General features: G+C 35.9%; 1 protein-coding gene across 4 annotated transcripts in view; it reads right to left on the reverse strand.

Moving 5' to 3' along the window:
* Positions 1-18,555, reverse strand: part of LOC124535132 (CCR4-NOT transcription complex subunit 6) — a 212,597-nt gene that overhangs the window by 7,415 nt on the left and 186,627 nt on the right. For 2 of the 4 annotated variants that reach the window (XM_047111212.1, XM_047111213.1), the window contains 7 exons: positions 15,736-15,804; positions 6,766-6,923; positions 5,470-5,624; positions 4,277-4,428; positions 3,703-3,927; positions 2,001-2,172; positions 1,087-1,226 (listed from right to left, as the gene is read on the reverse strand). In XM_047111212.1, coding sequence (XP_046967168.1) covers positions 1,087-1,226; positions 2,001-2,172; positions 3,703-3,927; positions 4,277-4,428; positions 5,470-5,624; positions 6,766-6,923; positions 15,736-15,804 — 1,071 coding nt within the window. Of the gene's footprint in view, positions 1-1,086; positions 1,227-2,000; positions 2,173-3,702; positions 3,928-4,276; positions 4,429-5,469; positions 5,625-6,765; positions 6,924-15,735; positions 15,820-18,555 lie in introns of all 4 variants that reach the window. The other 2 variants (XM_047111210.1, XM_047111211.1) reach the window with 1 other exon arrangement.

Below are 18,555 nucleotides of genomic sequence, written 5' to 3' on the forward strand. Positions count from 1 at the left end.
ACTATGGTATGCTGTGATTATCTTCTCGACATTTTTACGGGACGCGCACAGACAGACAAAATTAAAAATATATATATATAATTTACAGGTATAGGCCTGTGCAATCGTCTTCTCTTATCATACTTAGACGGACAGGCAAATCTGATGGTGAGGGGTCACCACTGACCATAGACATCAACCTTGAGAAATTTTAACCTTTCCTTACATCGCCCATCTACTAACGACCTTGAGAACTACAATATTAAGTATCGCTGTTTGTCTCTAGGACCTAAAATGAGATGGTGTTACCTACTCAGATGGGCTTTTACAAAACACTACTACCGAGTTCGAGTAACACTCGTTCGGGATGTAAATGTAATAATTCATTCATTCAATCATTAGCTACTCATTTTCATCAATCACATAATTCATGTCATGATTTAAGGCGCAGGACCAATGACTTTTCGTGCTTTCTGACACACGCTTTTAACTCCCTAACTCCAGGCCGCTGCTGAAATTTTTTTTGACTGGATACCCAATAGCTTTACTTGGTGGTAAGGCTTTGTGCAAGCCCGTCTGGGTAGGTACCACCCACTCATCACTTATTATACCGCCAAATAACAGTACTCAGTATTGTTGTGTTCCAGTTTGAAAGGTGAGTGAGCCAGTGTAACTGCAGGCACAAGGGACATAACAACTTAGTTCCCAAAGTTGATGGCACATTGACGATGTAAGGAACAGTTAATATTTCTTACAGCGTCATTGTCTATGGGTGATGGTGATCACTTACCATCAGGTGGCCCATCTGTTCGTCCACCAATCTATACCATAAAGAAAAAGCTTGTAAAAGTTAGCCACTAGACTTTCGAGTCAGTATAAATAAAACTAATTATAACGGACGAATCGCGTATCCTACCCGTAATCGGGTAGACTACCCGTGACCACGAACACTGCAAAGTGCTCGAAACGTCGGGATGTTTAAAAATAATTAATATACGCGATTCATCCGTCATAATTAGTTTTATTTAAATGTGTAATAATCGCGAAAATTTAAGACAACATTTCGAGTCAGTAATTTAGGTAGGCCGCTGTGCTCTGACTGCTCACCTGAGGGTATGTGCGGGTGGGGACAGCCGACGACCTTGTGCTCGCGGAACCAGTCCTGCGACAGCGGACCCAGCAGCCCCAGCGGCGTCATCGACTGCTTACTGTAGAAGATGTAGTCGATGATGCCTTTGAAGTCGAATCTGCAATGTATACAAAACGATATCATTCACAATATCGACAGATTGAAAACATTCACTGTATATGTATAATACAAGTTTAATATAAAATTTATAACTATCAAAAATGACGTAAAAGACAAGTATACAGTAAAAAAAATCAACCATATCAACATGTATTAGAGTCTAATTCACATTGTTTGCATATTGGTAATGGTTCTTGTAAATCACTAACGTTTACATCATCTTCGAGCTGAAATGGCCCATTTTTACAACGCGTTCATCTTAACCGATGATCGCGGGTTCAAATCCATGCGAACACCACTGAATATTCACTTGCTTATTTGTGCTTATAATTTATCACGTACGGCGAAGGAAATCATCTTGAAAAAAAACCAGCATGTGTCTCATTTCATAGCAATTGCCACATGCATTTTTCCCCAATCCACATTGAAACAAAACCTTCTTCTACTAATACAATAGTTCAGTTGAAGATATAATGAAGTAAAATAGACCCTCCGAAACCGATGATCGCGGCAGGCACTACTTTATATTGATGTTCTTAATTTGTGTTTTTAATTCATCTCGTGCTCGGCGGTGAAGGAAAACGTCGTGGAAACCTGCATATGTCTAATTCCAAAGAAATTCTGTCCGATATGTTCCGAACCTTCTCATCAAAAGGGAGCCGAGGCCTTAGCCCAACGGTGGGAAATTTGCAGGCTGTCGTTGTTGTTGTAACTACCGTCAGAACCTGAAATACTAATTTAGACTCCTAGTTTAGTACTAGTGGAGACTTACGTGTAATTAGTGTAGGGCATGATGTCCTCGCTGTAGGCCGAGGCCAGTTTGAAGTTGTGCGTGAATTCATGTTCGGAACCGGACATGCGCCTTAACGACGTCGCATAGCCCAATTCTTTGAAATCCCGATGATCCGCCGACACTCGACCCGCCGACAGAAACTCGACAACACCTGGAATTTATATCAATACATATATATTAGTAAAGTAACAGTCTGTAAATTTCCCACTGCTGAGATAAGGCCTCCTCTCCTATTAAGGAGAGAGTTTGGAACATATTCCACCACGCTGTTCTAATGTGGGTTGGTTATATATATATTAGTATGCGATGGAATTTATCACAATCTATCAAAGGAAATAATGCATCGAGTTCGTAAATCTATTTTAAGTTTCGACGTTATTTTCATCTTCATTTCGCTTCTCTACGAAATTAAAACATTACGATAACACAAATAAAATAAATAAGGAATGGCGTCCCTCCCTGCCAATAAAATATGTATTCTGCACAAAGTTCAAATATGGCCAGAGGCGCCCATGACCCATAACATAACTACGATGCTGTCTGTAATTACATATTTTTAATGTGTCTTCACTATTTTATCGTGCTCAATAAAGGGTACTAATTCAAAGGGTACAAAGTACACAGTACAAATGACGACCTCCGTGGTCGAGTAGTGTGGACACCCGGTTTTCATGGGTACGCCACTCCAAGGTCCCGAGTTCGATTCCCGGCCCAGTCGATGTAGAAAAAGTTAATTAATTTTCAATGTTGCCTTGGGTCTGGCTGTTTGTTGTAGTAACGTTACTTCTGATTTTCCATATCACAAGTGATTTAGCTATTTACATTGGGATCAGAGTAACGAATGTGATGTTGTCCAATATTTATTTATTTATTATTATACACCAATTCCCAATTTCAATAGCTGATATATCCCAACTACTCTGATATATACATATATAAATAGCAAAGTTAAGCTACGATTTCAAGTATAAATTGAATAAGTTTAGTTCCTTTACTTAAAGTTAGAAAGCGGAGGTGTAAATGGTCCATTTGATGGTAAGTAGTCACAATTGGCCGCAGACATTAGCACTGTAAACGGCACGAGCACTGCCTTACACTCCCTAACAATGGACTCTAAATCCTTAAGTTCCTTGTACCTTTGCTTAGATTACGAGCTATACTGGAGAACAGAATTACGAATTCTTGGATTTAAGAGATAGAAAAATTTATAAGATAATGGTCACTGCACGACCCTTTAGTGGGTTACAAGTAAATCAATTGACCTAGATCCCCTTCCATTTGCCTTGGATTTTTCCTCCCATCGAATTATGAAAGTGCCCTTGTGCGAACAATTTGTCATGGGCCTTTTAAGAATAGTTCCAGTGGCCAAAATTGATTAGGAGCACGTCGTCATCACTGAAATACCACTATTAAATCGACACCAATTAATTTACACTACTATTACTCAAGTGTGCGTACACTCCGCTAATAACTGTTACCGTAATTGAAATCGATTGATTTCAAAAATTGCCCTTTGGGGAGTGTTTTAGAAAATTTGTACCTTCGTTAATTTTGTATATTCCTCACGATTTTATTAATACATATAAAATGACAACTTGGAATATGAAGACGATTTTCACTAAAATTCGAATTAGCGTAGTGTAAATTATTGGTGTCGAAATGATGACCCCAAATAACTCACCACTATCCGGCAGAGAGTTAAAGTCTCCGCACAGCAAGAGCTGCACGTTGTCCTTCATTCCCGACAGGCGGAGAGTTCTCGCGGAATCGTCTAGAATCGATCTCAGTTCATTACTGAGCATCATCGTTTGGATCAATTTGACGTCACAGAATTCCGGGTCCCAATGTATGTGTGCGGTGCACACTACTATTGGTTGTGCGAGAGTTGATGAGTCTGTTGGTATACCTGGAATTTTTGGAATCGAACATTAGCTCAGCATATTTTAATACGACATATTCTTACTATATTATACTAAAAGGCCTCGTTTTAAGAAACGCAAAAAGTCTTATGTCACAGTCGTAATACTCTTGAACCACAAAAAAACATTCTTACATAACATCAGAACAGGTCTTATTATTTTCATTATGGTGTTGCTACCAATTAATTAAAACTTGTAACTTTTTTTATTCTCACAATAAAGTTGACGTAACGAGTTATAGATAACTCGGTTGTACTTTCGTTGAAGATATTGCTCATTAAAATTTATTGTGTAACAAAAAAGTTGCGTAAAAAAAATTGATTAAATCGCCTTTACCGTTTTCCCACGCGGCTTCCTTGGTCTTTAATAGCGCGGCCAGACCTATGTTGTCTTTCGGCATCACTCGGTTCAACATGTTATCCGAACCTTCGCTATTCGCCATTGCTAGTTGATTAAATTCGATTAGGTGTTCCTTTACTAATGAGAATCTGTTAAAAAAAAAAAAAATCTTTAAACGACGAGAATGGCTTAAATACGAGTAATAGCAGAAGTAAAGTATGACATTTGGACAAGAGTTCGGATTTGTCGGAGAGGCATACATTTCAACTGGTTACGCAGACTGGCATATCTGCAGCTAATAATGAGTCATCACCACCGCACAGACATTAGCACATCACCAGTGTGCAACCTCCCATCTTAACTAAGACTCTGACAATACTGGCTCATTCCTCCAACAAACCGAATACTAGGTATTGTATCTTAGAGGTAGAATATGTTTGGGTGGGTGATATATACTCAGACGAACTTATCTCCCAACCAACAAGTGAAGTAATATGGTGTTACAATCAATGTCAAACGCAAAACCCAGCTTAAAAACATGTGCTAATCAAAATGACTAATTAATTAGGGTTTTAACAATTTCAAATCTGAAAGAGACGATAACATCTACCCACAAGTTAAGCCTCACAAAAGCCATGGCCATTTATCATCACGATATGATCGCACGTCTATCAAGTTGAAGATGTTTATCGATTCTTTTTACAGGTTTATGTTTAGCGTCACTTATTTAAAGACTTGTATTTTAATTAATATGCGAACATTACATTATATTTTTGGTTAAAGGTGAGCCAAAGGGCACGTGAGGCTTCAATTTCATAATCACGGTCACCTCTAAGAGAGTGTACTGACAAATGAGGCTTGTCAGCAAGGGAGTGGTCGATTTAAGTACAGGATAAGTGCTCTACAATTATGTTAAGGTATGCACTTAATAATTAAAACCAAAATAAACTTAAGTCTATTGTTTTATCCAAAAATAATATACTTTGGACATTATAAGAAGTATATTGTGAACAAAGTCATCTTTAACCTATTGGAGGCCCATGGCATAATATTATAATGGGGCCCCATTATGACTGGATAAACAAGGTTATAGTTTTTTTTATTAAGTTTTAAGGAGGTCCTATCGATTGCGGGGCCCTGGGCACCTGCCCAAAGGGAAAGCGAGGTCTGAGTAAGAAGGATAGACTTACTTAGCAGATCTAAAGAAGATGGCGCAACCGTCAACGTATTTCCGTTCCGATTCGGACATCGTTTTTGCGCGTGATTTGGGGGAAAATATACCATCGTAGCCGTCTTGTTTCAGCTCCGGGAGAAAAAAATTGTAGAACTGATCCGTTTCCACTTCCTGTGAAGAGAAAAAATAACAATTAATACAACTATGTCAAAATATATATTGGTAGAATCCTTGTCTCCTGTTGAGGAAAGACTTGAAGCCTATAGCATCATGCTGCTTGATGCGCCGAGCATGGGTTGATTCTCGTGCATACACAAATTAAGCACATAAAAACTCGGTGGTGTTTGTCTTGGTTTCAACCCACAATTTGCGATAAAGACACACATGTTGTACTCGTCTCTTATACATAAATAAAAACTAACGCATTGCATTTTACCAAGATTCCATAATATCTTTTAATAAAATATAATTAGTCACATTAATTAGTATGATTAAAAATACAGATTAAATAGCAATACAGACCGCAGATATCAATAGAGACACGTAACTAAGAGTTCTCAAGGCCCATGAATCTGCATGTTTGGAAATGAATCTCGCAATATGAATAGATACATTGAATACCATGAACCTAATACAAAAGAAAATTGTGCAATGTAGCAAAAAGGACTGAGAAACTTTTGTCGATTATATACTTATGCAATGTACAACTATATTTAAAATAAACCTATTTTAATTTTATATTATTTTATTTAATAGTACTATTTAAAATTTATGGATATTCTAGTTTAAGATTCGATTGAGTTGAAAAATAAAAAAAAAAGATCTTTTCGATAAGCGATAAAGTCGTTATCGATAAATTAAATATGAAGTACTTTGATGGCAATGATGGCACCTCTTATTAAATGTCAAGAGTCACACTTCAGGTGATCACAGGAGTTCAAACATCCTTCACTAATAAATCACCGAAGCTTACTGACCTGTAAGATCTGTAAGAGCCGAGATGGCCCAGTGATCAGAACGAGTGCATCTTAACCGATGATTACGGTTTCAAATCCAGGCAAGCACCACTGAATATTCATGTGCTTCATTTGTGTGTGCGACACGAGATGAATTATTATTCATCTCGTTTTCGGCGGTGAAGGAAAACATCGTGAGGAAACCTGCATGTGTCAAAATTCATAGAAATTCTGCCAATTATTCCCCCAACCCGCATTGGAACAGAGTGGTGGAATATGTTCCAAACTTTCTCCTCAATGGGAGAGAAGGCCTTAGCCCATCAGTGGGAAATTTACAGGCTGTTGCTGTTACTGACCTGTAAGCTGATGATGTCCGCTGAGTAATGTCTTATCTCATCGAGTATGCCCTTCTTCCTGTAGTCCCACTCGAGCGCCCAGCTCGGGCAGTATCCGTACATCTGTCTTGTCGCGTATTTGTCGCACAGAACGTTGTAACACATCACTGTGAATATACCTGAAACAAAATACAATACGCTCGAGTAAAAACGTTAATAAAGTATATGTAGTGACTTTTACACTTAGCTTTATGCAATTGTAATCCAGTCATTATATACTGGAGACATATAATTCTGTACTTTTTTTAAATATGACAGTTGAGGAGCTCATGGATTACGTCGTGCGACACCGTTTTTATTACTATAATTATTATTATTGTTAGTGGACACCACCGCTTATAAGATAAATGTATCAAAATGGTTTTAATAAAAGTACGTTTGTTTTAAAAGGCGGTAATCAAAGGTATAAATACTCAGAGGCGATAAAGTATTTTAATAATTACATGTCTTACTCGGCTCTTGTAGAACGATAACAATAATACCGTCAATTAAAACAGCACTAATACTACGCTCCACATACGCTGCGGGCAGACCGAGCGGCGACACGCGACAATGGCTTTTGTTTTTCTAATCTCCGCCATTCGACATGCACATTATCGCGACTGTATCTGTGTCTTAACTTCCCTAATGATGATACCTTTTTGCATCTGTTGCTTCGTGTAAGAGGAGAAAATGAGCCGTTTAGTTACGAGCTTAACAGTCGCGTTAAGTACCTAAGGGCACCCCTCGAGCCAGTAATTTCAAGTCTATTAGATACATTGTTGAACGTGGTAATGTCGTAAACGCTTCAGAACAGTCGATTACGAACGACTGAGCTCGTAATCGATTACGTTATTGCACCGAGCCCGCGAGAATTAGATAAACATTCGATAATGTTACCGTTTTAAAATCATTCACGCCAATGTAAAAAAATATAAAATAAATAAAACAATTTAATTTGAAAATTAAATTGAGTTAACTTATATAAGCCGTACGGTTGACATCAAAGTGCGAATATTTCGTTCGAAGCCAAAATAAATGATGAATAAGTAATCCAGTTTAATTCGGTAAGTCAAAGTCACCTTCTGCACTTCGATCGAGACAACCACACAAACGATTAGCGCAAACTAAGTATGGAAAATTTAGAAATATTATAAATTAAATAAAGTTCAACGACACAGATATAGACATTTAAGAGGAGTCAAAACGTCGAGACGGCGCGAAAACATCGGGACGGGACTGTCAAGACAAATTGATAGCAATCGTGATGCACGCTCGCATCCATGCTAATCGACACCAAGTCAACGTCACCTGGCGACACACGGCTGCGATCAATACGGCCGCAGCACGTGCTTCGGAGACGTCCATTGTATGCTCGATGAGGAGCCACGGGACGCGGCGCACATGCCAAACGTCGCTAAACAATGCACGCATTGATAATCGCTTTTAGTCGACGTACACAGCGGGCGAAAGCTCACCGTCGCCGATATGCAATAATAAGCGATTCTGTCAAATAAACAATACACATATGACTTTTCATTCGAATCAGACGATTACAATAGCAAATAAATATAGACGTAAACTTATTGAAAGGACAATGATCAATACACATTACACAGGTATGTTCAGTGTTTCAGATTTAATACAAACTGTCGAATAAGGATAAATAAGATCAAGAGCAGAAGATAAGAAAGTACTGTTAGATTAATATAACCTAAAATTCAATAAACAAAGACTCGTCTACAAAATGGCAATGTTTACTCATGCGGCAATCACGTTTCACTCCAAGCAAACATTGTTTTCTGCTTTTGTCCTAGTATCTGCAAAACCCTCGAAATTTCATTAGACAATGAACTAATACCGTTGCGAGAACCGGTCACGCTTGTGTAACGATTTTCAATATCGTACTCAAAACTATTCGTCAGCATCGAATAAATTTTTTGCAGACCCAATGAGACTCATTAAAAAAGATTTAAGAGGTACGTTTAGATTGGCAATGCAAAAATCTCATTAGAGCAGGTTCTGACTTCGGTCATAGACCGCTGCGATCGTCGATATGACGTAAGAACCTCAATAGGTGCTAACAAGACGTAGTTAGTGAGTGTCGGGATACGACCGAGCCGCCTGCTGTTGTCGACCGCTGCTCTATTGATTTCACCTTCAGCTAATGGAGTCGTATCATGCAATTTTCTTGACTACTAATTGAGGCGTCAACTATCTCACAATGTAATTTAAACGCAACTGGACAGCGTTTTTGTTGTAATCAATCACACTCGAAAAGAACAAAAAGCAATGATACTGGAAGGTCGACATAATAAAATAATTTTGTATTAGTAATACAGCCATGACGCAAACATATAGCCAGCTCCATAAATAAAGACAACTAAGTATTTTTACAACCGTACAATAAAACACGTAAATACCGTGAAGCGAGTCGATTTTATCGATTTTAAATGCGACAAATGAAGACGACATATGCTTGAAGTTTCGTGGGAACTTGCACATGCTGAAACGCTCCTCGCGAAAAATCAGCGTGCCGTCGATAAAGCAAATAAATCTCCGTCTAAAATTGATGTTTGTTTAAACGAATACTGAACACACCGTCAATTTTTTTTTTCGATATTTTTTTATTGTATTAGAAGAATAATTTATCACGTGCAGGACAAGTTATTTTTTTGTTGGTGTCGTAAGTAAGATATATTTGTTATTTAATGTAATCAACAATGAAAACAAACACGTCCGGTTCGGCGTCTCGGCTCATATGAATATAATGGCAGGAGGCGCGACCTGCATTTCGGTGATGCAATTACATAGATATATTTGAAATATCCTTACAAAATAAACATATGAAACTATACATTTTATAACCACATAACCTTGTACTCAATTAATTATAATTAAATTAAGAAATAAAATTGAATGTCATAAATATATTAAATAGTGAGATCGATACCACTCACCTAGGCGTCCTATCAAACTAAAATTTATAAATTTTATATTATATATTTTTCTAACCAAAACTTATAACAAATTACAACTTAGTTTCATCTCTGCAATTGTTTAGTTATAATAAACAAACATTTAAATTATATTCTGGGTTTTTTCAATCTCAACCCAAAAATGTACACTCACTGTGACATATTAAAAAATACCTTTAGTTCTTATGATGTAATAACTTCTACATTTATATTTATAATTATATATATTTTGAGACTAGTATATCTCAAAACAACTTGAAAATGGTCATGATAGTCAACGTAAATAATGTATTGATTTTGAGTGAATATCGATAGTTAAAAACAGCGCTGAAACAAATTATATGTAGATCGCAAATTCACGGATGCGAGGAGGTCGCAGTCAATGTCTCGCATTGTGCATTGTTTCCCCGAATGGCCTGCGGAGGGCATTTCCTCTCTTCCTGAACCATTTGACCGTGAGCTTGATTGAGTGTAATTGTATCGGAGTCGAACAAAAAAGGGATATCGTTTAACGATTATTATCTATTCAATTTGTGCCGATCATGCGTATCAGTGCCTACCTACCTACCTAACGACCAGCTGTATGCGGTATTTGTTGATCATGTAATGAGGAAGCCTGCCGAAACGATCAGAATAAAATATTTTTTATTAAAAGTGTCAACAAAAGTTAACGTTACAATTTTTCAAGTATTCATTTGTAAAGAAATTCTCGACATTATTTTTAAACAATTAAATATCGATATAGTTATGAGGTATTTATGAATATCTAATGTAATTGGTAGGTCGACTGGGATACAGGCAACATGGTAGTTGGTCACAGTAGCCCATACACTGGCACTGTAAGAAATTTTTCCCATACCTCAAACCGCCAATGTGCCACCAACCTTGGAAATTACGAGGTTATGTCCCTTGTGTCTATAGTTACAATGGCACACTTGTTACTTAAACGTCCATTCTATGTGCTAAAGCAATGAGCTATGATCTCAAAAGAATATACCCAAACTCCTTGGAAAGATACAATAAAATAAGAGAAAAAAAAGAATACACCCTCCTAATATAAACTCCTTGGAAAGGTACAATAAAATGAAAGAAAAAAAAAGAATGCGAGACTTTGGTGTTCAAATTTAAATTTAGAACATGAATGATTTAATTATTTAAATTTAAATAAATTATATAATCTTATTATAACCAGCTTGAATGAAAAAATATGTCTATGTAGACATAGAAGTAAGCGATAGTTCTCTATAACTTACGTCATACGATGTAAGTTAGGTACAATGTATTATATTGACGAAATAGATACGCCTTATGCAATAAGACACCAGTATATAGAATTCTCGAATTCGTTACGTTCAAATTCGATCGAGTCACTAAATATCGTATTATGAAACTTTGAAACGAATTGACCTTCTAACGTTCTCTTGTCCTGTAGCTAATTACATTTTGTTAAGATTAATAAAGACTATAAAAATACATATAAGTATTTATTATACGTTGTATCTACGAAGCGAGGAAGCCATTATAACATGACGTTTAAAAAAATATATAGCTCTATTGAATCGATATTTATATATAGATGAATATATTGCACGCTAATTAATTCATTTGGTTATGTGAATGTATAAAAATTTACACAAATAAAAATTTTCTGTTTAAGGTACTTTACTAACTGGTAAATCTTTGTGCTTTTCTGAGTAGGTACAATGCACTCATCAGATACTATACCGACAACTAGTAATAATTTTATTCATATGTTTATGTTTGAAGGATGAGTGAGCCAGTGTAACTATAAACTAAAACTAAGGTTGGTGACCTATTTTGATGTAAGGAATCGTTATTTTTTACAGCACCAATGGGCGGTGGAACTTACAATCAGATGGTCCAAAATGAAGCCTTCTACAAACTGTATATATTGTTTTTGAAACTATAAAATGTAGAGTTCAAATCAGGACAAGTGCGAATATATTTTTTAAATATTAAATTTGAATTTATATCACATGTTCGAGGGCGATGGAAAATATCGTAATCACCTTTTAGTGGGAGCGAATTTAACAACATCCACCAACACAGTTGAACACATAGCAACTCCTAATACTGCTCATCCTCCACATTGTGTTCAAAGACTAACCTAAACGGAATTTATACTAACTACGTATAATTTGTTTTATGTATATTATAATACATACATTATTGCTGTTCAATAACTATTACTATAAAACTATATAAACTTCATGCATGAACACCCTGTAAATTTCCAACTGCTGGGCTAAGGCCTCCTCTCCCTTGGAGGAGAATATTTGGAACATATTCTAATGCGGGTTGGTGGAATATACATGTGGCAGAATTTCGAAGAAATAAGACACTTGTAGGTTTCCTGACAATGTCTTACTTCACCGCCGAAAACGAGATGAATTATAAACACAAATTAACCATATGAAAATTCAGTGGTGCTTGTTTGGATTTGAACGCGCTATCATCGGTAAAATGCACGCGTTCTAACCACTGGACCATCTCGGCTATACACTTTACAGTTCGTTTATGATTAATGAATAATGTTATCCATGAATAATTGTAATTGAAATCAATCGTAGCAACAGTGACTCATGTTACGATATCCTTTTCGTTTTCCAAAAAGCGAACTGTACAAAAAATTCACTTGATTACGACGGACACTTGGACAATGCAAATAAAATAATAGGTAACATAATCTTTGTTATTACTATTAGTTATCACAAAGTAATTAAAAATGATTTTCATAATAATAAATGAATCTTTTTCAGGTGTATTACACATTTGTAGAACATTAAGTAAAACTCACTCAAGGGCTTTGTGCAAGCCCGTCTGAGTAGGTACCACCCACTCATCAGTTATTCTACCGCCAAATAACAATACTCAGTATTATTGTGTTCTGGTTGGAAGGGTGAGTGAGCCAGTGTAACTACAGGCACAAGGAACATAACATTTTTAGTTCTAAAGGTTGGTGGCACATTTAAGATGTAAGAAATATTAGCTATATTTCTTACAGCGTCATTGTCTATGGGCGATGGTGACCACTTACTATCAGGTGGCCCATATGCTCGTCCCCCAACATAAACCATAAAAAAAAACATGTTTTTGATCATAATATAAACTTACTTCCGAATTAATAGTTTGGATGATATAATGTTATAAATAAATTAAATGCTAGACAAATTTAACGCGAAACGGGGGGCGATCCAATCAGATTTCAATATGTGTCCTTAAAATCTTGACATCACCCCCGTTATACTGGCTAATAAATTAATTAATTCAAACATGATAATCATAACTTTTTAATCATACTTTTTAACGCTAACATATCTTAATTTTCACACTAGTCACTATACCACCAAATCATTATTATTATACATATTATTACACAAAGTCGCTTACCGCTGTCTGTTGCTATGTATGCTTAGATCTTCAAAATTACGCAACGTACTTTGTTACCTTTTTTATTAGATAGAGTGTTTCGAAAGACAACTACACCATAAATGGACAATATAGTAAAGAAAACTTGATAGCGTCTGAAAAAGTGTGAACGTTGTAAGACATTCTTTAGTACATTTAGTGTCAGCATTGCACCAGCGTGAAGCCGGGCAGGTCGCTAGTATATATTAAATCTAAATTTTCTTTAAATATGACGGGTGATACTATCGTTTTTGAGATTTACTTTGTTTATCTATTTAATAAAGAAATAGCACCTACGAGAGTAACACATTTATTCATACAAAATCCAGCCAAGTTTCGTTGCAGCGTTTAAACTACAAATGAGAAAGTTTACATATATTTAAGGTACGCTCCGTAACTCTTATCACGTTGTATACAATGATACATTCTCATTTAAAATGTATCCAACAGCATAATGCATCTTCACTCTGAATGCGATCGCTTCAGTGGGTAGACGCAGGATGCAACGCCAATTGAAGATTTAAGCAATTTATGCCTTGCGCTCTATGGATTAATTACGTACGCTATCTTTAAGTTACGTTTAATTTATGGTAATTGAATTCGACTGCTAATAATTATCGTGTGTTTTATTAGATACATAAAGCTAAACTGTACTAATAATAATGTGTTACAAGTATGGAAAGACGTTCTTTCATCGTTGGGTTTTTAGAACCCAATACAGGACACATTTGGGATATCATTGCTTACCAAATTTCTTTTTTTATATATTTTCTTTCCATTTTAGTGTTTTTTTTTGTAGAGTAAGTAGTACATACACTAGAAGTTTTTTTTGTAATATTCATAATTGCGCCTAGTCCAAAATAAACATTTCCATTTTTCTTTCTACTTCACCCAAAGAGTTCACCTAAACTATTCATGAAAGTAACATATTCTTAATGTCCTTATTAATTATGGAGCTGCAAGTTGGTAAACGCTGCTATCTGCTGTTCTTATGCGAGACACATAAGATTTTCATCCGACACATGAAGGCTTCTTCACTATGTTATCGGATGAATTATAAACACAAATAAATAAATTGAATATTCAGTGCATGCCCGAGTTTGAACTTACAATCTTCTGTTACGATTAATGTACTCTAACCACTGAGCCATCTCTACTTAATTATCATCCATACTTTATCCATTAAAAGTAGGTGGATAAACATAAATCTACCTTCGCCGCAAAGCATAGAAAAGTCCACTGAGTCATCTTGTACAGATAGAACGACGTTACTATAAACTTTATTCATCCGTTCTTATAATACAGGCATACATTTCATTACTAACTTCTTGGAAAGAAAACTCGATTCAAACCACACGTCATTAAATCAATTTTCGATATTCTATATTTAAAATCGTCGCGTACATTGTAGGGATGGGTAAAGTCGATATCGATTTAAATAAAGACGTCTCGAATTGGACCGAAACACCGAGCAAGATTCCCTAGTCCGCTGTGCATCGGAGCTGAATTATTACAATGATGAGCGAAGTTACGATCAGGATACCGCCCATACATGCGATGTTACCGAACGTGTATGAGGACGTACGGTCTGAGGGCGGTCCCTGCTAGTTTATTTATGGTTAACCGCATACGCCGCACCCATACGTGCCACTAACACATTATTAATGACAGAACTTGTTCTCGATCATTCTATTAACGCTTTTTAATAACATTCTGCGGTTTTATATACAATTAACGTTGTAGATAATTGATACAGGCTGCGGGTGTTTTAATTATTCCATCTGCTAGTTCTTCTGCATATTGAAAAGCTGCTCGAGTTGTACCGTTTACCGAAGGAGTTATAAATGCATTTGTGTGATACGTATGCAGTTATACAGTTGCTATGTTAAAAAAACTTGAAAAAAAAAAATACTCCAAATATTTTTATATCAGATTCTATTATCATCACTTTTAAGTGAGGGCAAATTTTCAGTTTAAGGTATTGATTGAAATTAATTCAAAAATAATTGTCAAAAATCAATCCAATATATTTATTCACAAGCCTATGTAATTAAATAAGAAAAAATAAATACAATTTTTCAATTTCAAAATGTTAACCTTGTATCAGAATAAAAAAAAGCCTTTTATTTGTAAACTTAAATGTAAGGTATTAATTACTTTTATCTCGTCTCGTTGAGTAAGCTCAATCGGCAGTTGTCAATCTGTTAGTTCGAACTCCAGTCGGGTCGAAATAATTTCATTGGTCTTCTATCGATAAAAACTCAGTAACAGCTCATAATCTGGAAGATGTTTGTGTTTCCTTTGCCTCGGAAAGCACGTAAAGCTATTGATCCTGCACCTTAACTCTTTGTAATTGTGGCGGGTTTGTCATGCCATCGGAAAATAAGCGTAAGGGTATTTGCACCTGGGTTTACGCACTTATTGTGCAAATTAGCTGGTGGTGAGGTTGCCGTCGTGACCGAAATTGGTCAGGACGAGATAACTTTTATCTCAAAACGGAGCGACATTGACACAGATCTCCAAAATAAGAATCCGATGTACTTACAAGTCGGGCGAGTCCTGTTCGGTCGCGTCAACGGTATCCAAGGCCTCTGCGGTGGTTGGGTGGCAGTTACTGTAACAAAATTAACTATTTTGAAATAAACTAGAACTTATTATAATATGTACAACAAAAAAATACAACTATTCGGTTGGAACATGTTATTCAACCACGCTGTTCCAATGTGGTTTAGTGGAATATACACGTAGCAGAATTCTCTATAAAATTAGACACATGCAGGTTTCCTTCACGAGACAAATTATAAACACAAATTAAGCACATGAATATTCAGTAGCGCTTGCATGGGTTTGAACCTGCTATCATCGATTAAGATGCATGCGTTCTAACCACCGGGTCATCTCGGCTCTCAAAATTGATTGAATATTTAAATTGTAAACTATCACCTTCAACTTATTCAGTAAAAGCGTTATGATTGGGTTTTAATAAAAGGCAGATCAGATAAGCTGATGGTAACTCCTAATAGACATTTACCTTGTAAGAAACATATTCTACACAAATACACAAACAATAAAGAAAATAAAATCTCTAAGCCCCTTGTAAAAGGCCTTTTATCCCTGAAAATAAATTCGCTATATCAGACGTCGAAAGATCTGAAGACGCTACCTACTGAAGTTGACAAAGATCCTAGTGAACTTTATCTCTCGAATGTATTCAAACCAAATAACATCAAAATATACTTTATTTAAGTACTTATATCCTCTTGTGGAATTGTCATTCTACAAGAAAATAAATATACCCAAAATTCATTACAGTAGTATCTTATCTTTTATATCAATTCGTGCATTGGTATATTAATTAAGTGCAATTAAATGATTCTGTAGGATGTAGTGTGACATCAACGAAGACAAAAACTTGATATGACATTCAAATATATTAATTGGCAAGATAAGAGTGTAAATTAATTAATGCTGTTATATGTACAAAATTAGTCGTCCTCGGGCACGATGGAGTGATGATTAACGCAAGGCAGCAGGCAGGAGCTGAATGCGAGCAGCCAGAGAAAGACCAAAGTGGCGTGCACTTGGAGAGGCCTATGTCCAGCAATGGACAAAAATGGGCTCATGAGGTTATGTGATGTGAACGTACAAAGTTGGAACTAAATTTGGCATAAAATGGGATAACATCGTACAATCTGAAAAGCCAGTCGAAAACATTAATCGCGTCGGTTGGCTTAGCAACAATACCCCTGTAACGAAGCTGGAGGAATTAATCGAATGTCTATTACTGTTCAACATTCGGGTTGAAGCAAAAAATTCATTTGCGATCACCGGCAAAAAGCTACCGTTATTGTAGCGAAATCGTAAATCGTGCGTCTGTATTCCTAAGAAGTGATTTGCAATCAATTCCATAGCAATAATATCGTAGTTTCATATTTCAGTGAGTGGCAAAAAAATTTAATCGCATGGTAAATCATCCATGTTTGATTTATATTAATAGTTGAACGTCGCCATGAAAAAAAAAATGTAATACTGTATTCGGTACAGAATGAGGAATCATCTGTGAAATTAAACGTACGATTGTCAAGTAGGTCATGAACCATGATGAAATATTTTAATCACTAGTATTCATTTGATTTTTATTAATCAACTTTGTAATATAACTGGTAAAGAGTAATTACATTCTTGTCGAAACTTTTCGGTAGAACCTACAGTCTTAATTATTGGCAGCTTTGTATTTAATTTAATCCTACAAAACGACAATACAAAAAAGCTTTTACATGCCTTCTTATAGAGGTGAATTTTGATTGAACGGTGTTAAGAAAGAAACATGAAAGAATACGTCGTCAAAACTTTGACAGAATTATCATCGTTCGATGGCATAAAATAATGATTTATAGTTATTTAGAATTTAAATGAGACCGTGACTTATATTTCGAAAATAATAACTTGGCAGAGATTAATGAAATACTTAATTCGTACATGACACGTGACTTGACCTCTGAGTATTTTTTTAAAATATATTTTCATAAAAAAATGACAAGGATGCTTTAAAGCCATGAGCAGTTTAAAGGATTTATAAATTATTAAACAACAACAGCCTGTAATTTTCCCACTGCTGGGCTAAGACCTCCTCTCCCCTTACGAAGGTTTGGAACATATAATACAACACACCACGCTGTTCCGATGCGGGTAGGTAGAATACACATGTAGCAGAATTTCTATGAAATTAGACACATGCAAGTTTCCTCACGATGTTTTCCTTCACTGCCGATCACGAGATAAATTGTAAACACAAATTAAGCACATGAATATTGAGCGGTGCTTGTCTGGGTTTGAGCAATTTCTCAGCAATCATCGGTTAAGATACATACGTTCAAACCACTGAGGCATCTCTAAATATATATTTTAATGAAAAAATAAATATGAAGATACATCAAGAGTTTGCAGGAAATCCGAGCCAAAGTAAAATCACTTAATAGAGTGCGGTCGTTGTTCTGGCGACATCGGATGTGAGGCGGGACATTAGACGTAGACGTTCCATTTGTACCAGCTGGCGGTGTTCCCACAGAAAAGTTAAGGTAGAAAAACCTACAGCATAAGTCACTCCAATTTGTCTCACATTCCTTTGATGACTGAACGTTCAAACAAAAGGAGATTCGTCTTTGTTTTTAGATGATATTTATCAAAATATTAGAAGACGTCATGGCAATCTTTTAGAAGATTTAATGCATCAAGCATACTACTAGGGAGAAATTTCAGTGTATTTAGAAATATTATTCCATGAGTAATCAGTGCCAAGAATTTTTAAACCTGCCTAGAAGATACAATGAAGCTTACTTTACACATTTTTATGCAATAAAATCAA

The sequence above is a fragment of the Vanessa cardui genome, chromosome 14 (assembly GCF_905220365.1).
Source record: "Vanessa cardui chromosome 14, ilVanCard2.1, whole genome shotgun sequence".
Classification (NCBI taxonomy): domain Eukaryota; kingdom Metazoa; phylum Arthropoda; class Insecta; order Lepidoptera; family Nymphalidae; genus Vanessa; species Vanessa cardui.